The 16,054-nt window shown below is 40.4% G+C and overlaps 2 protein-coding genes across 2 annotated transcripts; one reads left to right on the forward strand and one right to left on the reverse strand.

Moving 5' to 3' along the window:
* The first annotated feature begins 1,575 nt into the window (after positions 1-1,575).
* LOC307262167 (hepatic sodium/bile acid cotransporter-like) lies at positions 1,576-9,144 on the forward strand. Its single transcript, XM_080042946.1, has 6 exons — positions 1,576-1,683; positions 6,227-6,661; positions 7,245-7,449; positions 7,920-8,098; positions 8,325-8,524; positions 8,668-9,144. The coding sequence occupies exons 2-6, from the start codon at positions 6,261-6,263 to the stop codon at positions 8,757-8,759; spliced, it is 1,077 nt and encodes a 358-aa protein (XP_079899072.1). The 5' UTR covers positions 1,576-1,683; positions 6,227-6,260; the 3' UTR covers positions 8,760-9,144.
* A 389-nt stretch (positions 9,145-9,533) lies between these two features.
* Positions 9,534-16,051, reverse strand: LOC307261698 (sushi domain-containing protein 6-like). Its single transcript, XM_080042274.1, has 10 exons — positions 15,858-16,051; positions 15,134-15,275; positions 14,093-14,284; positions 13,674-13,865; positions 13,251-13,442; positions 12,712-12,903; positions 11,717-11,911; positions 11,479-11,611; positions 10,932-11,338; positions 9,534-10,844 (listed from the first exon to the last, which is right to left on the reverse strand). Exons 2-10 carry the CDS (start codon positions 15,249-15,251, stop codon positions 10,819-10,821), a joined length of 1,647 nt encoding a protein of 548 aa, XP_079898400.1. The 5' UTR covers positions 15,252-15,275; positions 15,858-16,051; the 3' UTR covers positions 9,534-10,818.
* Positions 16,052-16,054: the final 3 nt, after the last annotated feature.

Genomic DNA, 16,054 nt, shown 5'->3' on the forward strand with positions numbered 1-16,054 from the left:
ACTAGGCTTTTCTCTCAGCATATGATTATGAGGCCAGATGGTGGCCTAGCAGCCCTCCCCCACTCACCATCCATGGCTGCACTTGGCTCCATTGGACCTTTAAATAGCTTCTGCGGTGAGCTATCACTGCACATAAACATAGAGGAATTTGTTAGCAATACATTCATACATGTAATACATTCTCAAAAAACAACACAATTAACACCTTCAGTGTGCACAAAGCACTTGTGTTGAGTTAACATGATTCGGTAGGTTGCAGCTAAAGCAAATATTTTGTGTGCAACCACTGTCCACTATTGAATTGAGTAAATCCAATGCATCTTTTTTTTCAGTGGCTGTGTGCAAGACTCATTTCATGTTCAATTTCATATAGACATCATAGGGATAGGGTACAGGTAAAATGATGCTCCCCCCTCAACCCCCCCAAAAAGTCATGCAACTTTTGTCTGTGCGGAATATCCACACAGATGAAAAAAGTCGCCAAAAATGAAAAACAAGTAATGTAAGTGCTGATTTAAATATATGTAACTTTCTCTTTAAGCATTTAAGTTGCCCTCAACCACAACTGTTTCCTTTTTGTTGTTGTCCTTGATCATTCTAAGACAATCCTTATGGCAACTTTACACATCTGTAACTGATCTCCACCTCAATGTTTCTTCTTCCCTTCTTCCCATTTACAACTCTGATGAGTTGTTTGTTAACTCTCTGAGACATTTAGACGGCACCGGATCTGCAAATGATTTCCAGCCCCTGTGTTTTTCACGCATCTTGCTGACATTTTTTAAATCTGGAACACAGGTTCTAAACTACAGTAGAATCTGGAACATTGCTGCCATGTTGCCCTCCCCTATGCACCAAGATGCCTGTGGTCTCTCTGGGTTGTTTTTGTTTTCAGTGCTCAGAAAGACTTGTAAACCCAGCTGGATGTGTGTCCTCTCCCATACAGCTGTTTTGTTGCACCAAGAATTCTATGTATAGAAAAAAATAAGCAATTTTCGATTTATCTGTCCTGTAAGAGTCTCCACTGAAGTGTCAGAATATTATTTAATCTTTTCCATGCTTTACAGATTAGGGAAACAGCATTTGAGCCATGTACTTATCAGAGCTGTTGTGTGATTTGTAGGTCCTGGTGGGCACAAAGCACCGTAGGGATCTTCCAATAAAAGAAGGCCCCTTTTCAAAGAAGACTGATAACTCTGCCAAGCTGACTGAATCCTCTGCTTGGTTGCATACTATTAATTGGAGGTCTGTTTACGCATGAACGTGAGGCCTGAAGAATAAAGTGCCTCTGTAGAGCTTGAGAGTCAGTTACATTCTTTGCACATTATGCAGCCAAGCCAAATTGCAAACTTTCCCACGGTGCCCCCTCAAAAAGAGTAACTAGGGGGAAAACTCACTATGGATAGGGGACGACTTACGGTAAATTGCTAAAAGCTGGATTCACCAGAATCATGTGTGAATCGCAAGGGAAAGGAAAACAGTTGTGCAAGAACTTCCACAGAACTAGTGGGAGCTGATCGCCTTATTCACACGTACCATGTTGCTATGAGCCCATGTGACGGAGAGGGGAGGGTAATGGGGTCCGGATACAGAGACGAGGAGTTATACACAAGAATGTGAGGAGAGATGGAAACGACTAAGTGAAAGAGCACAGTCAAGTTGCAGAAGTTGGCCGAAAATAAGGTAAGGAAGTGCTTTGATTACTTTTCCCCAACTTTACAATATCTTTGTTGTTTTTTAACAGGTGTCCAGGCTTTTATTGTACATTCTTATCATCACAGTATTTCACCAATCAACATTGATCAATGATAGCTGTATACTGCCTTTTGATGGAGCTGTTGCTGGAAGTCTGACATTGAAAAGGGGTATCTGTAGAGCAATAGAAGCAACCTGCAATCCAATACAAATAAAACAGTTTGGGGTAAAGCTTCTGTTGCATTTGGCTGTTAAGTTTTACATTACAAGGTTCTCCAGACAGATTTGGAGTGATACGTGAATGGAAGAACATGGCATCTCTTTGCTCAAAGGCAACAAGATAATGGCAGGTCTTTTAGTGCAGATCTAACCCTTATTGGGTTTTGTAGAACAAACACTAAATTTCAACATGTCCGGCCAAGGGGTTAATTTTTGCTCAAGTGCCGAACAGTGTTTGTTGTGGCATTTTGGGCTGAGACACTGGCAAAGACTCCTGGCTGAATAAAAAGCATTTGGTTTGCTGCACCAACAAGCTGGTTTGTGTATTTAAAGTCTGGGGAATTCTATATTTTTCTTGCCATGAATAATTCCAATGAAAATACTAAAAGTAGTATAGTTAAAAAACTGATAAAAACAAGTCCCTTCATTATGATGAGCAGGGGTGTAAAGTAGCGAATTACATTTACTCGCGTTCCTGTAATTGAGTAGTTTTTTTGGGTAGGCCTACTTGTAATTTTTTAAGTGATTTTTTAAACCTATACTTTTACTTTGAGTATGTTTATTTTGAAGTATTGTACTACGCTACATTTTATATCACCTGCGTTACTGACTAAAAAAAATAGTTAGGCTAAAGGAGAGAAAAGAAAAGAAATATCGCGGGGGACTTTTATTTTTACGGCACAATACCGGAAACTAACACAGTGAATGATCGACAGGAGGAGAGAACACCATGTCCATGGAGAACACATTGTGACTAAATAAAATGATAACAACAAACATTGCTTCCCTCTATCATTAAAACAAAATAATCCTAGTTAAACTATCATTGTACCGCACGTGAAGACGTGAAGGCTTTTAAATGCAGCGAACCTTTCATCCAGCCGTGCGATCGGCCCCTCCCTCACCTGATAGTTTAGCTTTCAGTTTAACAGTGCAGAGTAGGATGGAGACGATGCATGAATGGCCAGACAACTCTCCTGACCTGAACTCCATAGAGAAACTATGGACTATTGTCAAGAGGAAGATGATACACACCAGACCCAACTATACAGACGAGCTGAAGGCCACTATCAAAGCAACCTGGGCTTCCATAACACCTCAGCAGTGCCACAGACTCATAGCATCCATGCCACCCCGCATTGAGGCAAGAATTCATGCAAAAGGGGCCCAAACCAAGTACTTAGAACATATGCATGATTATACTTTCTAGAGGGCCGACATTTCTGTATTTAAAAACCTTTTTTTATTGATTTTATGTAATATTCTAATTTTCTGAGATTTAGAATTTGGGGTTTTTATAAACTGTAAGCCATAATAATCACAATTATAAGAAATAAAGGCTTCACTTATCTCACTTTGCATGTAATTGAGTCTGTATAAGATATTATTTTCACCGTTAAAGTTGAATTAATGAAATAAATGAACTTTTGCACGATATTCTAATTTTTCGAGTTTCACCTGTAATTAAAATATGCCCTCACATTCCTGCTAGCAAAAGACGTGCCCTATCAACAACATTTGCAACGGTTTATTTTGATTTTGACACTTATTTTGACAAAATATGTTTTACTTATTTGCATTTTCCTTGTTTTCAGTTCAATTAGGATATGTTTAAAGTCCAAAGTCATGGTTTCAAATGTTAAATAAGTGCATGTTGCAGTTCTTAAATCAATGAATAATTGTCTATAATAATTGTGATTACACAATGTCAATCAAAATCATCATGATTATAATTTGTCAAAATCGAGCAGCCTAACCTTGCAATGTCCATGGTTTAGATCAATTATACACAATTACATTATTAGAACTGCAGCTGCAGTCTGTTTAGGTCTGTAGACCGGTTACATTCCTATTCCCCCATTAACAGACTATTTGCTCCATATTTGCTTATCTAAAGTATAATGACACAGTGTACATCCATACATGTGTGGTGACATGATTTGTTTAATTTGTGCACTTTAATTTGTAAAAGTGTTGCATTCATTAAACAAAACTAGTTTGAGATTTATATCCCCTTGTCTATATATATAATGCCCTACACAGAAGAGACCCCTGCCCCCTCCCGCTGTTAAAAAGTAACTAGTAACTTGTACTTTAAGTACATTTTAAATCAGCTACTTTTTCACTTTTACTTCAGTAGATTTTTAGACTAGTACTTTTACTTTTACTTAAGTAAAATTTCATCTAAGTAATCATACTTTTACTTGAGTAGAATATTTTTGTACTCTTTCCACCTCTGATGATGAGCATGGGCACTGTCGTGTATTTTAATCCTACATACCCCATTATGCTGCTGTACATGGTCACCAAATTTCAGATGAATACTTTGCAACAAAAGCATGGATTACTTCTGTTTTTGAAAATGATTTGGCCTTCTGAAAATGATAGTGCAGCATGTTTTCTGGGGTCCATTCACAAAAGGTGTTAGTTTGAAGAATATAAATGAGTCTGCTGACACAGGAATGAGTTGAGGTGGATAAAGTATTTTATTAGGATAAAATAACCCATCGCCTGTGTCAGACCAGACTGGCCATGCCCGGTTAGCCAATTCCATTATCCCAACCCACCTTCTGCCTGTGTGTCTGCAAGCATCTTTTAAAGGTCACATATTATGCTAAATGCACTTTTTAAATGTGTTCTAACATATCCATGGGTCCATGGTGTGCCTAGAGACTGCCAAAATATTAAAAAAATAACAATCTCTCCTTTTCTCACTCTCCCCCTTTCTGAAACCCCCACCCCTCCCCACCAATATACTCCAGTCAGAATTCTCCTCGTTTCTGACCTCAAAAACTGGAAAGCCAGAAGCTTCCACTGTGCAGCCCACACCCTTATTTCTTATTGGTCCACGGCCCTGACAGACAGAGGGCGAGGCGTATCTGGCTTCGCTTCCGGACAGGGGGCGGTGGGAGCTCAAAGATTGTATATTTACGAGGGGAGCTGCAGCTCTTTTTAAAAAATAGGCCATTGTGAGATTAGCTGAACATCAGCATAGTACAATAAATTATCTGAAAGTTTTTTTCAGCAAACAATTAAAGAAAAACGTATTAGGGACCACTAAGACCATATAATATGGTGTATAATAGAACCGAAAAGTGTATAACATGGGAGCTTTAACCTGAAAATGTGATCTCCTGGTTGGTCAGTTTCCCTTGCTAAGATCTGCCCTTAAAGGCCTACTTCACCGGTTTGAATATGAAGGTGTATTGAATTCTGAGATCCTATGTAGTATAAATGTGCAAAAAAAATTAAAATCAGTTCATCCTAGCCTGAGAAAAGGCAGAAAGAGTGTTTTTTTTAACCCTATATTTCTCTTTCCCGTGTCATCACAGAAAGAGAAATATAGGGTTAAAAAAAAACGTACTTTGTAATTATTACTGTGATGTCACAGTAAAAGACATCACAGTAATATTTACAAAGTAAGTTTTTTTTTAACCCTATATTTCTCTTTCTGTGATGTCACGAGAAAGAGAAATATAGGGTTAAAAAAATACTCTTTCTGCCTTTTCTCAGGCTAGGATGAACTGATTTCAATTTTTTTCGCACATTTATACTACATAGGATCTCAGAATTCAATACACCTTCATATTCAAACCGGTGAAGTAGGCCTTTAATCAATCTGATTGGTGAATTCGAACTATCTGGACACTGCCTACTTTCTTACAGCATCATCCTCTGACCTGCAAGGCATGTCGCCACAATGTCTGCTTGTGTGCTTTAGAACAATCCTTTTGGCCAGGGGCCAATAAATTAGCTGTTAAATCTTAACCAGACTGTCCTAAATTGCCCCTACAAAGGATCATCTCGCAGTCTCCCTTTGTGTGCAATTTGAATGATCTACAGATCAGCCCTGCAGGCTTCCTCGACTTAAAGGCCTACTTCACCGGTTGGAATATGAAGGTGTATTGAACTCGGAGATCCTATGAATAAATGTGCAAAAAAATTGAAATCGGATCATCCTAGCCTGAGAAAAGGCAGAAAGAGTATTTTATGGTCTCACTATCTAACCCTACATTTCTCAGAAAGAGAAATGTCTGTCCTGCTCCCTTTCTAAGCAGAATGAGACACCTTAAATCAGTATAATATCCTCCTGAAACAGTAACATAATATAAAATGTATAGTAACATAATACACTATAATAGAAAAAGCTCTTCATTTTGATATTTGCAACCTGCTAATTGTCAGTGATTGAAATTACAAGTGTTTGACCAAGTTATAATCCAGTTGTATGATATGCTTTGCATAAAAAGTGCTCAAATTAACCCAATACGGAAGCAAACAGTATATACTGTTAATTTGCTTTTTGTGACAGGTGAAAGCCACAGCACAGTAAACACAGTGTTGGGATGAGCGCCACAATGAACTCGACAGAGGTCTACCAGACAATAGCTAACAGCTACAACGAGGGAAATGTCTCTGGCAATGGAAGCATGGTTTTCCTGAATGCGCCCCCCGCCATGGACAAAGTCATCAATATCTTGACCATGGTCATCCTGGTTGTCACCATGGTATCTCTTGGCTGCATGATGGAGATTTCCAAAATAAGGGCCCATCTCCTCAAGCCAAAAGGAGTGGCCATTGCACTGCTGTCCCAGTTCGGCATCATGCCCCTGACCGCCTTCTGTCTAGCCACAATCTTCCAGATGGCTCCCATTAAGGCAGTGACTGTGCTCATCTGTGGCTGCTGTCCAGGGGGAAACTTGTCCAACATTTTCACAATGATCATGTTAGGTGACATGAACCTCAGGTAAAACCCCTTTGATGTATGGATTTCTGTCTTTGGGAGATTGCAAATGCCTAAAATACTTTACTACTTTAAGGTGCAGTTTCAGGGGAGGGGGATTTGTTTACATTTGCAGAGCCTGCAGGTAATTTACAAAGTACAAGTACTAACTCTACATGTAATTCTTAGAATTGAATGATTCTATCATCATAAATCAAAACAAAATTATGTTGAGGCGCCAAGCGTAAGACTAGAATGTTTGAAAAACAAAACTGTGGGTCCTGCCGCTGTAAACACCAACAGTGAAACGGTAACTTTTCGGGTTACTTTCCTACTTCAAACTATTCAAATCATCCAATTTTCCTGTGAGGAAAGTCTGTTTATTCAGTAATGTGAATATATCTTAGAAAATGTTCACCTCTCTGACACACCCAAAGTTACATAGTGCACCTTTAATCTTTTTTAGCACAATTGGCCGTAATTCCACAGACTGTCGATGGACACAAATGTTCCCGCACAAACAAAAGCTTTGTCTTGCATTTGAAACGTTCACATATCAGGTATGATAGTCTAATAACATTTCTTCTCTCTTCCGTTCCCCTTCCAGCATCGTGATGACCACTTGCTCCAGCGTGGCGGCCCTGGGTCTGATGCCCATGCTGCTCTATATCTACAGCCAAGGCTTCCCCGGTCTGGAAAATGCTGTACCGTACGTCGGCATCATCACTGCTCTCGTGTTCACCCTGGTGCCTTGTAGTATTGGCATTGCCATTAATCACTACAAACCAAACTACACGTCAGTCGTCAGAAAAGTGAGACTCCCCAGGAATAGAGATAATCTGCTAATAGATAGCACTTTTTCACAGCAGTCATTTTAACACGTCATAGGAGGAAAAGCACAGGGGTTTACAAACAACACAAAAATGATGAGCCAGTATGCACAATACCAGGACCTGGAAATCAAAGGAGCTAAATTGTATTCAACCATCCAGAATGCGATCATTTTCACCTGTGCTTTCACTACGGTGACACATCATATCTTATTTAAGAAATGGGCCTTTAGGACAGAAAGTTGCGTTTACAACAACTATCCATTGCTTGGGTGTACTTTGAGGTCACAATAAGCAGGAAGGTGAGTCCAACAGGAATATCTATCCCAGACCTCAGTCATTCCAGATGATGTTTTAAATGAGAAGAAACAGGTTCCATGCTTTGATGCCGAGATTGATGTCCCATCCAGGTGCGACAAATAGACTCTGAAGTGTTTTCACTTTCTCAACAGGTCGGTTTGAGCATCCTGATGATCTGCATTCTCATAGTTTCCGTCCTGGCGACCATCATCGTCAAAGATGCAATATGGATGATCCTCACACTTGATGTTCTAACCGTGGCTGCACTGATGCCATTGATTGGCTTTACGCTGGGATATGTCATGTCCTATATGTGCAGACTCAGTCCACAGTGAGTGAACGTATATCCTACCTTTCTTTGAGTTGGTGAAAGTCAGTCCATAGCGGTATACAGTATTATACTATTTTTCATAGTGTAATGTGCAGTATTATGGCAATAGCACAAAAAGTATTGTTGCAAAAGCTGTGTGTAGGTGCATTTCAGTATCAAATTCAAATACTGTATACATCACCGACCCCATCATCTATAAACTAACAAGTAACTCGTCCCTGTTTAGATGTAGCAGGACCATCTCCATGGAAACAGGGTGTCAAAACATCCAGCTGTGCGCTGCCATCCTAAAGGTGAACTTTCCCCTGAAGGTCATCGGACCCATGTTTCTCTTCCCTCTGGTATACACTGCATTCCAGTGTGCTGAGGCCCTTCTCATGGCCCTGTGCTTCAGATGTTACCGAGCATTAAAGCCACCAGCTGAGGGTAAGTGTCACAGCTGCCCGTGTGTTTTTGCAGAATGAGGCCTGGAAGGGGTCAGCACGTGCACTCTCTCAGTCTCCACACACTTGTATTATCCAAAGGTCTACTGCATTCAGATCAAAACAAGCGTAATTTGTCTCTCACAGATACAAAAGAATGCCTCAATGGTACCCAAGAGGATAGGATACCATCAGTAATAGACAACCCACTACTGGAGGGAGGAACCAAGGAGGGCTGAATCCATACCTAGTGAGGATGCAGATATTCAGTGACCTCACTGTCTCAATATCTGCACATTCTTCACTGAGGCCTGTGGTAGTGAAAGTAAAACTGTTAGAGTGTGAGCAGCAACTAATACTTTAATTATTGTTTACTTAATCAAGCCTCTGCAATTTAAACTACGGGTAGTGCATGTTGAGGTAGGAGGTCAATGATTATAAATAATGTAATTTTGTAAATATATTTTTGTATTTTAAATTGACAAATTTGATAACTATTCATTTTGGCCAACTTTGAGGAGTATGAATGAATGTATTTTCCAAAATCACCATTATTGTTGTGTCATTTGCTTTTGTGAGACTGGAAAATATTCTGTGTTATTAAATGCTTGAATTAAAATTTCAGATTTTAGAATGTCAAACGTGTTGGGCGAAGTGGCGAGGAAGTGGGTAGGGAGTTCGCCTCTGGTGTGCAGGGTTGGAGGTTCGATCCCCCGTCTCCCCGCCACATGTCGAAGTGTCCCTGGGCAAGACACTGAACCCCGATTTGCTCCCGATACCACACCCTGTGTGGTAGCTGCTGCTATCGGTGTATGAATGTGTGTGTGACTGGGTGAATGTGTACAAAAACAATGTAAAGCGCTTTGAGTCTGTGATAAACGGAGATATAGCGCTATACAAGTCCATTTACCATTACCATGTTGAAGATGTGAAAAAGCAGTCTAATGAAAAAGAAGAGTACAGGCAATTTGAACATCTCAAATAATATTTAATCAAAATTATCATATGGTATATACAGATTAAATTTAACTTAAAACTTTTTACATATATTAAAATACCGTCTCCACAAAAATCCCCCCCCACAGTCCATAAGTAAATGCAATGGACAGTCACACCAAGTGAACACAGACATTACACTAAACTGTACAAATACTAATTTTTAAGTTGGATCCTCCCAACCACATTTACAGTGTCACATATGACTTAACGGCAGACGGGATTTAAACTGAAGCAGCAAAGTGAATAGACCAACGTTATTTTCCTTGAAAGAGCTGTAGAAGCATAAAAAAAAGCCATGGCTGATCAACAGCGTTTTGGACACAAATAAATTAAACACACATTTTAAGTGTCCCTGTTAAGACTTAAAAACAGGAATATCCAAGCAGCCTACATAAAGTAAGAGAATAATATTTTCCGGTGTACGTGTCAGACAAAGCTACACATAATATCACTAAGCAGTGGAGGCATTTAACTGACATTAATTTTTGATATTCCCTATTTTAAATATTATAGATACCTGTGCATAGAAGTGGAAAGCTAAGGCCATTGGGGGAACAAGTATGAGTATGACGTGATTAAATACATCTGAACTGAATATGGGCCTGAAACAACAAGTTCAACTCTTAAAATGTTTGCCCTCAAACCATTGCTAAACACAGCGGAGTGAACTCTTGGGTTGACAAGCAGCCTTAAACTGTACAGTGACAACTGGAATGGCGTGAGTCATGATTATTAAGACCTCAATGATGATTTATAATCACACTAAAACATCTTTAAAGACAATGTTGTAAGTGTGCATGACTTGGACAACAATCTAGATTACCTACCCCTCATGCATCTTTGCCAGCAAGTGTCTTAAATGCTGTGATATGTGGTTACAGAAAAGTAACAGGAAACAAGACACCGATGGGATTTTTAGCTCCCAAAATGAGTTGGCAGCTTTGCCCATTCAACTGAAATACATGAGTGAATCTTTTTTCAGCAGCCATGAAACACACTTTTTCATAGGTGCCTGTTCCTGTCTGTTCAAACTGAGCTTCAGACATTAGACGTACTGTACGTACATAGTGTAGGAATTCCTATAAAAATGTAAGCATGTATGTACATGTGACTCCCTTATCTCTTCTCTTTTGGGATGTTAAAATGAACTATTCTCAGTGACCCACAGCTTCACTCAGAGCCTCTGTCCTTGGGCTTCTCTCTGTTGACAGCTGTGTTGTCAAACTCTCATGGAGGGATCCTGCTCACCAGTACAGGTCAGTTGCAACACTGGCGGTAGTCCAAAGCCTGCAGCAGTTTTCAGGCCTCCTTCAGCAATGGCATATCTGTAGAGAGCAGACACACATTTGCATCAGCATAAAGTCAAGTGGGGGATTTCAAATCTGTAAAAACATGTCTGAGGAGGGCTTTACCATCAGAGTAGTCTGTCTCAGAGTCTAGAGACAGGCTGTGTTGGTCGCTGCCTGCAGACGGCCTTCTTTGTGAGGATGAAGGAGCTGCAGCACCTATGTGCTCCAAGACCCAGGTAGAGGATGAGGGCGAGGGTGACAAGGAGGAGGAGGAGGAGGACGGCATCGGTGCACGGTGGACCACAGCCATCTCTGACTGCTGCTGTTTGAGGGAAGACGGCCTAGAGGGGCCAGCCTCTGGAACTGTGGCATGCTGACCCTCAGACAGCACTATCTGGACTCGAGACTCGGTGTCCAGAGCAGAGGCCGTGGCTCCACTACCGCTCACAGCCTCGTCATACGAGGGCAGAGTCACCTGGACTCCTTCCACCATGATGGACACAGGCTGGCCGGAGACACCCTGATCACGGCTAGGTGTGGAAGAGCAGAGGATATATCTAAAATCTTTCATTTTGTTAGTTGTATTAATTGTTTGCTCAAGGTAAAGTGGCTACAGTAGCCTTTGGTTATAAGTATAAGATGCTGTATAGTCATTTGAGGGAAGACTCACCGATGGAGGGACTTGAGTTTCGGCTGCAGAAGTACAAACAGCACGACCAGGAGCAGGATTAGGGCCACTGAGCTGGCTGTGGATGCTACTATGGACAAGGCGGGCATCCCCAATGGTAACGTTGGATTTAGCTCTGTAAGACAGATAAGTTGGATATTTGACAGATGTATGTGGACAGAACTTGAAGTAATTTTGTATCCAATAATCCATGTGTCCATCCCATTGTTATTTATTTTACCTTGCTCCATGAGGCAGCTGAGCTTCACTTGGCTGTCCCATTCCCCATACTGACAGGTAAGGTATTTATAGTCTCCCTTCAGAATATAGCCTTCATCACAGAAATATTCAATCACAGTGCCATGAGAAAGTCTTCTACATGTGGATGGGTGGCAGGTGTAGCCCCCGTTCTCTGGCTGATATGGAGGCTGGCACACTGTCCATAGAAAAGACAGGAAAACAATAAATAAATCAACCTCAGTGCTATATGACTTTTCACTTAGCTTTCAGTGTTAAATTGGTTTGAATCTTATTTCAAGGACATAGATAGACTGATTTCTGTGTAGTGTGAGTGTGGAGTTAACAGAAGTGACGTGGAGTTCCCCAAGGCTCCATTCTTGGGCCTTTTCTGTTCAACCTCATGTCTACCCCTTGGATGTGCCAAAATCTTCCCCAGGCAAACAATAATATAAATAGATATTGTTTTTTAAGAAAAAAAATAGCGAATACAAGTTCTACACTCATCGTCAGTCTTCAGCATGTTATCACCTTAAGAATATATCAAGGGTTGAAGGAATTTTGTCTCAGCAGAGTTTAGAAAAACATGGCCAATTTCTAAAAAATGTAATAGTATTATCGTCTTGTTATTGAATGGTACCATATACAGTAACTAACCCTGCCTTGCCTACCTACACACATACATAGCGTCACATCTATGTTTTCATTGCATCAATAGCATTAGCATTCCTCTTAAACTGTAAGCTACGATCGGGACAGCGTTTTGGTCAAAACATCTTGTTTTCTTGATACTAGTTCACAAAATGACCTCTGGTTAATGTTCAAATTGTATGTGCTAAAACAAGAGTTTTCAAGAGAAATAAAAACTGAAAATACACACAATATGAAATTGAAATAAACATTGACAACTAAATGCAATTAAAACTATTGTACACCTAGAGCACCTGTGTCGATACCTGGTGTAAATAAGGTGTATGCTAAGAGAAGGTTTGTCATTACCGTCACTGCGTACACAGCCCGGAGGTTCAGAGGACCAGTGCCCCAGTGCAGAGCAGGTGAGGATGCTGGCTCCGTCTGGCAGGTAACCAGGATCACAGCGGTACTCCAGTACTGTGCCCACAGGGAATGAGCTCCTGTTGGTTTCTGTCGCATTAGATGAGCCATGCTGCACCATAGAGGGTCTTAAACAACCTTAAAAAGGGAGAAATAATGGAAAAATAACATAAATTTATTTGATGTTATTTTAATAACAAATACACACACTGCTTACGTTTACTTAAATAATACTACAAAGTGCTTTACAAAGAAAAAGATATGTTTAAAGATAAGATATTACAAAAAATGTAATGAAAAAATGTATCATTAATAAAAAAATTAAAAAAACTCAACATAAAAACACAAGGGCCCAATATGTCTCTGACTGCATTTACAGGAACTCTTAAGCTAGTTGATACCTAATCAAAATCAATTATATAAATGTAAATGAATGAACTGTAGTCTGTTGATGTTACAAACACACGGTTGGTTTGAAAATGTACCGTCACTACGTATACAGCCCGGAGGTTCAGAGGACCAGTGCCCCAGTGCAGAGCAGGTGAGGATGCTGGGTCCGTCTGGAAGGTAACCAGGATCACAGCGGTACTGCAGTCCTGTGCCAACGGGGAACAGGCTCCTGTTGGTTTCCGTCAGATTAGTTGAGCCATGCTGCACTTCAGACGGTCTTGCACAACCTTAGAAGAAATAATACAAGAGACGATCAGTCTTCGATAATAAATATGTTTTGTTTATAAAGCACATTTTAAGTGTTTTAACATGCTTAAAAGGTAGGACAGAGTTAAAATGTATTAATTAATTAAATTAAAAATAGAACAAAAACATTAATTTGGGAATGACTTAGTTGACAGGTGTTTTTTTTAAAGGCCAGGATATTAGATATTGAGAGAGGTTGAAGACTGACCAACCTTGGCTCACACAACTGATCTGCATTGGGCCGTCCCACTGTCCATCCTGACAGGTCAGATAGTAATAGTCTCCACTGAGAAGGAAGCCATCATCACAGAAGAACTCAATCACAGTGCCATGGGAAAACATTCGACAGGGGGTCGGGTGGCAGGTGTAGCCCCCGTTCTCGGGTTTGGAGAGGGGTAGACATGCTGATGGAGGGAAGAAAAAGACAACATATAGCGTTCAGGCCAGTCTTAATAGTGCGTTGTGTGGATGTCTTTTAAGTTTAAATGTTAGCAAAATTGGTTCCATATCATTACAGAGACTGAAAATAACTGAAAGTTTTGTTCATGATGGAAGGATTTTAAAATAGCTTAGTTGCTCACAACACAGAGTGATTTGTTAGTTTATGACAGTGCTTGACAGAATATCTTACCACCGCTGCGTATACAGTGAGGAGGATCAGAGGACCAGAGTCTCAGTGTGGTGCAGGTGAGGATGCTGGGTCCGTCTGGCAGGTAACCAGGGTCACAGCTGTACTGCAGCACTGTGCCCACCGGGAAGGAGCCCATGTTGCTTTCTGTGAGGTTTACCCAGCTGTTCTGGACCATGTACGGCCTCACACATCCTGGGAAGAAGAAGAGCAAAGGAGAAGAAAGTTTTGTGAAACCGCTGAAGTTTTCACTCAAATGAATACAACAAATATTCTGAGCTTGGTTTGATATATTTAAGCCAGTGAAGCCACGAGTAATAGAGACACATAATAACCTGAGGTCATCATCTGTACTAAAAAGGCTTTGCAGTGACACCACATAATAATAACAACAAGAACACTTGTACAATACTGTACACTCCAATGGCTCAACAACAAACACAACAATGGCAACACTTATCATGGAAGTTTTGTTTTGTTATGACATTGGCTGGTATTGCGCCACCATATTAATAGTTTTTAAGCCTGTAATTTGTGTTGTTTACATCACATTATAAGGTAAGATGTTTACTTCTTTTGTAAATACAGACTAAATCTATAAGACAATTAAAATAAATTAAACTACATGGCTGTTTCACCACAATTGCAGTTTTAGGCCAGGACCACTCAAACGTATAACTACACCTCAACATATTACACTGTTTACACAAGAGAAAATAATTACATTTTTATGGTAATATTTTTTTTTAATTATACTTGCTCGCCTCATTTGTTTTTTTGGGAGGCTAGCTACTGCTTCAACTTTGAAACAAATGTAAGTCAGAGGAATGGTTTGTTTATGGTCTATTGGACAGTATTATTTTAACGGGTACAGTAAACAGTTCATCATCTTAAAGTCAGGACACCCATTTGGTCCATGTTATCACAAACCTGATTTGATCATGTTTTTTCAGCGGAGAAAAGATAGGACCTACTTAACCGACTTAAACCATGAAGCTTTGACTTGGATGAGTGTGCAAACATAAACTGTGCTGTGCCTCTTACCTGACCCCTGTCCAGTGGACGCTACAGTCAGGATCAACAGCAACAACATGGACCATTGAGTGGTTGAGGTGTGGGCCCAAAAGGCTTTTGATGTTGACTCTATCATTCCATTGCACATCTTCCACTGCAGAGTCAACCCAACCTGGGATGAACAAGTAAACATCACGTTATAACATATAAATATATCGTGATACTTAAAAAAACGCAATCCCACCATATACAGACACCTGCCTGCCTGGCGCAGGTACACTGCAGAGCCTGTACAGCTGCCAGCAATATGGGTGGGATTGTGAAACAGAGGTACAAGTCAATGACAAGACTGACACAGAAAAATATAACAATAACAGCAAAATGTCTATCAAAGCCAACACGTATTATTATAGTGCAGATAATTACATTCCGTATAGGTATACCTTGGCTCCGTCTCAGCGGCTAACTTACACAGACACCCATGTTCAGTGCTTCCATTTTTCTAGCTAGGATAGCTCGAAAACGTTACAGAGAACAAGGCCAAAACAAAAGACCCTACATTGACATATCGAGAATATGATGTTGCCGATAACTAAATAGCAAGTGCGCTACCACCTACAGAAAATAAACATTCAAACAGCTCACAATAACTGATTTTCGTCGTTAACCTGAGATGATCGATATTAGCCTTTTGTAGCTTGCTTGACGTGACGCTAGCTAGACACTGAAATTGCTTATCGGTTACGTTACCTACCTCAAAAACACGGCCTCGAAACCTCCACCTTCGCTCTTCTCACGCCGTAGACATTTATCACCGATATCTCAGCCACACCGAAGACGTGTAACGTTAACGCGGAGACAACAAAGATATGATTTAACGAGCCGAGCGGTCCTACTACTGCTAACCGCTAACTAGCTCCCCAGTGGCTAGCTCGTTATCCGCTACGCTAG

This window comes from Ammodytes marinus, assembly GCF_949987685.1.
Source record: "Ammodytes marinus genome assembly, chromosome: 15".
Taxonomy (NCBI): domain Eukaryota; kingdom Metazoa; phylum Chordata; class Actinopteri; order Uranoscopiformes; family Ammodytidae; genus Ammodytes; species Ammodytes marinus.

Coding starts and splice junctions, on each gene's coding strand:
- LOC307262167 (XM_080042946.1), top strand. CDS start 6,261: ATGAGCGCCACAATGAACTCGACAGAGGTCTACCAGACAATAGCTAAC. Junction 6,662..7,244: donor TTAGGTGACATGAACCTCAG/GTAAAACCCCTT, acceptor TTCCCCTTCCAG/CATCGTGATGACCACTTGCT. Junction 8,525..8,667: donor ATTAAAGCCACCAGCTGAGG/GTAAGTGTCACA, acceptor TGTCTCTCACAG/ATACAAAAGAATGCCTCAAT.
- LOC307261698 (XM_080042274.1), bottom strand. CDS start 15,251: ATGTGCAATGGAATGATAGAGTCAACATCAAAAGCCTTTTGGGCCCAC. Junction 14,285..15,133: donor GTCCACTGGACAGGGGTCAG/GTAAGAGGCACA, acceptor TCTTCTTCCCAG/GATGTGTGAGGCCGTACATG. Junction 12,904..13,250: donor GGGCTGTATACGTAGTGACG/GTACATTTTCAA, acceptor TCCCTTTTTAAG/GTTGTTTAAGACCCTCTATG.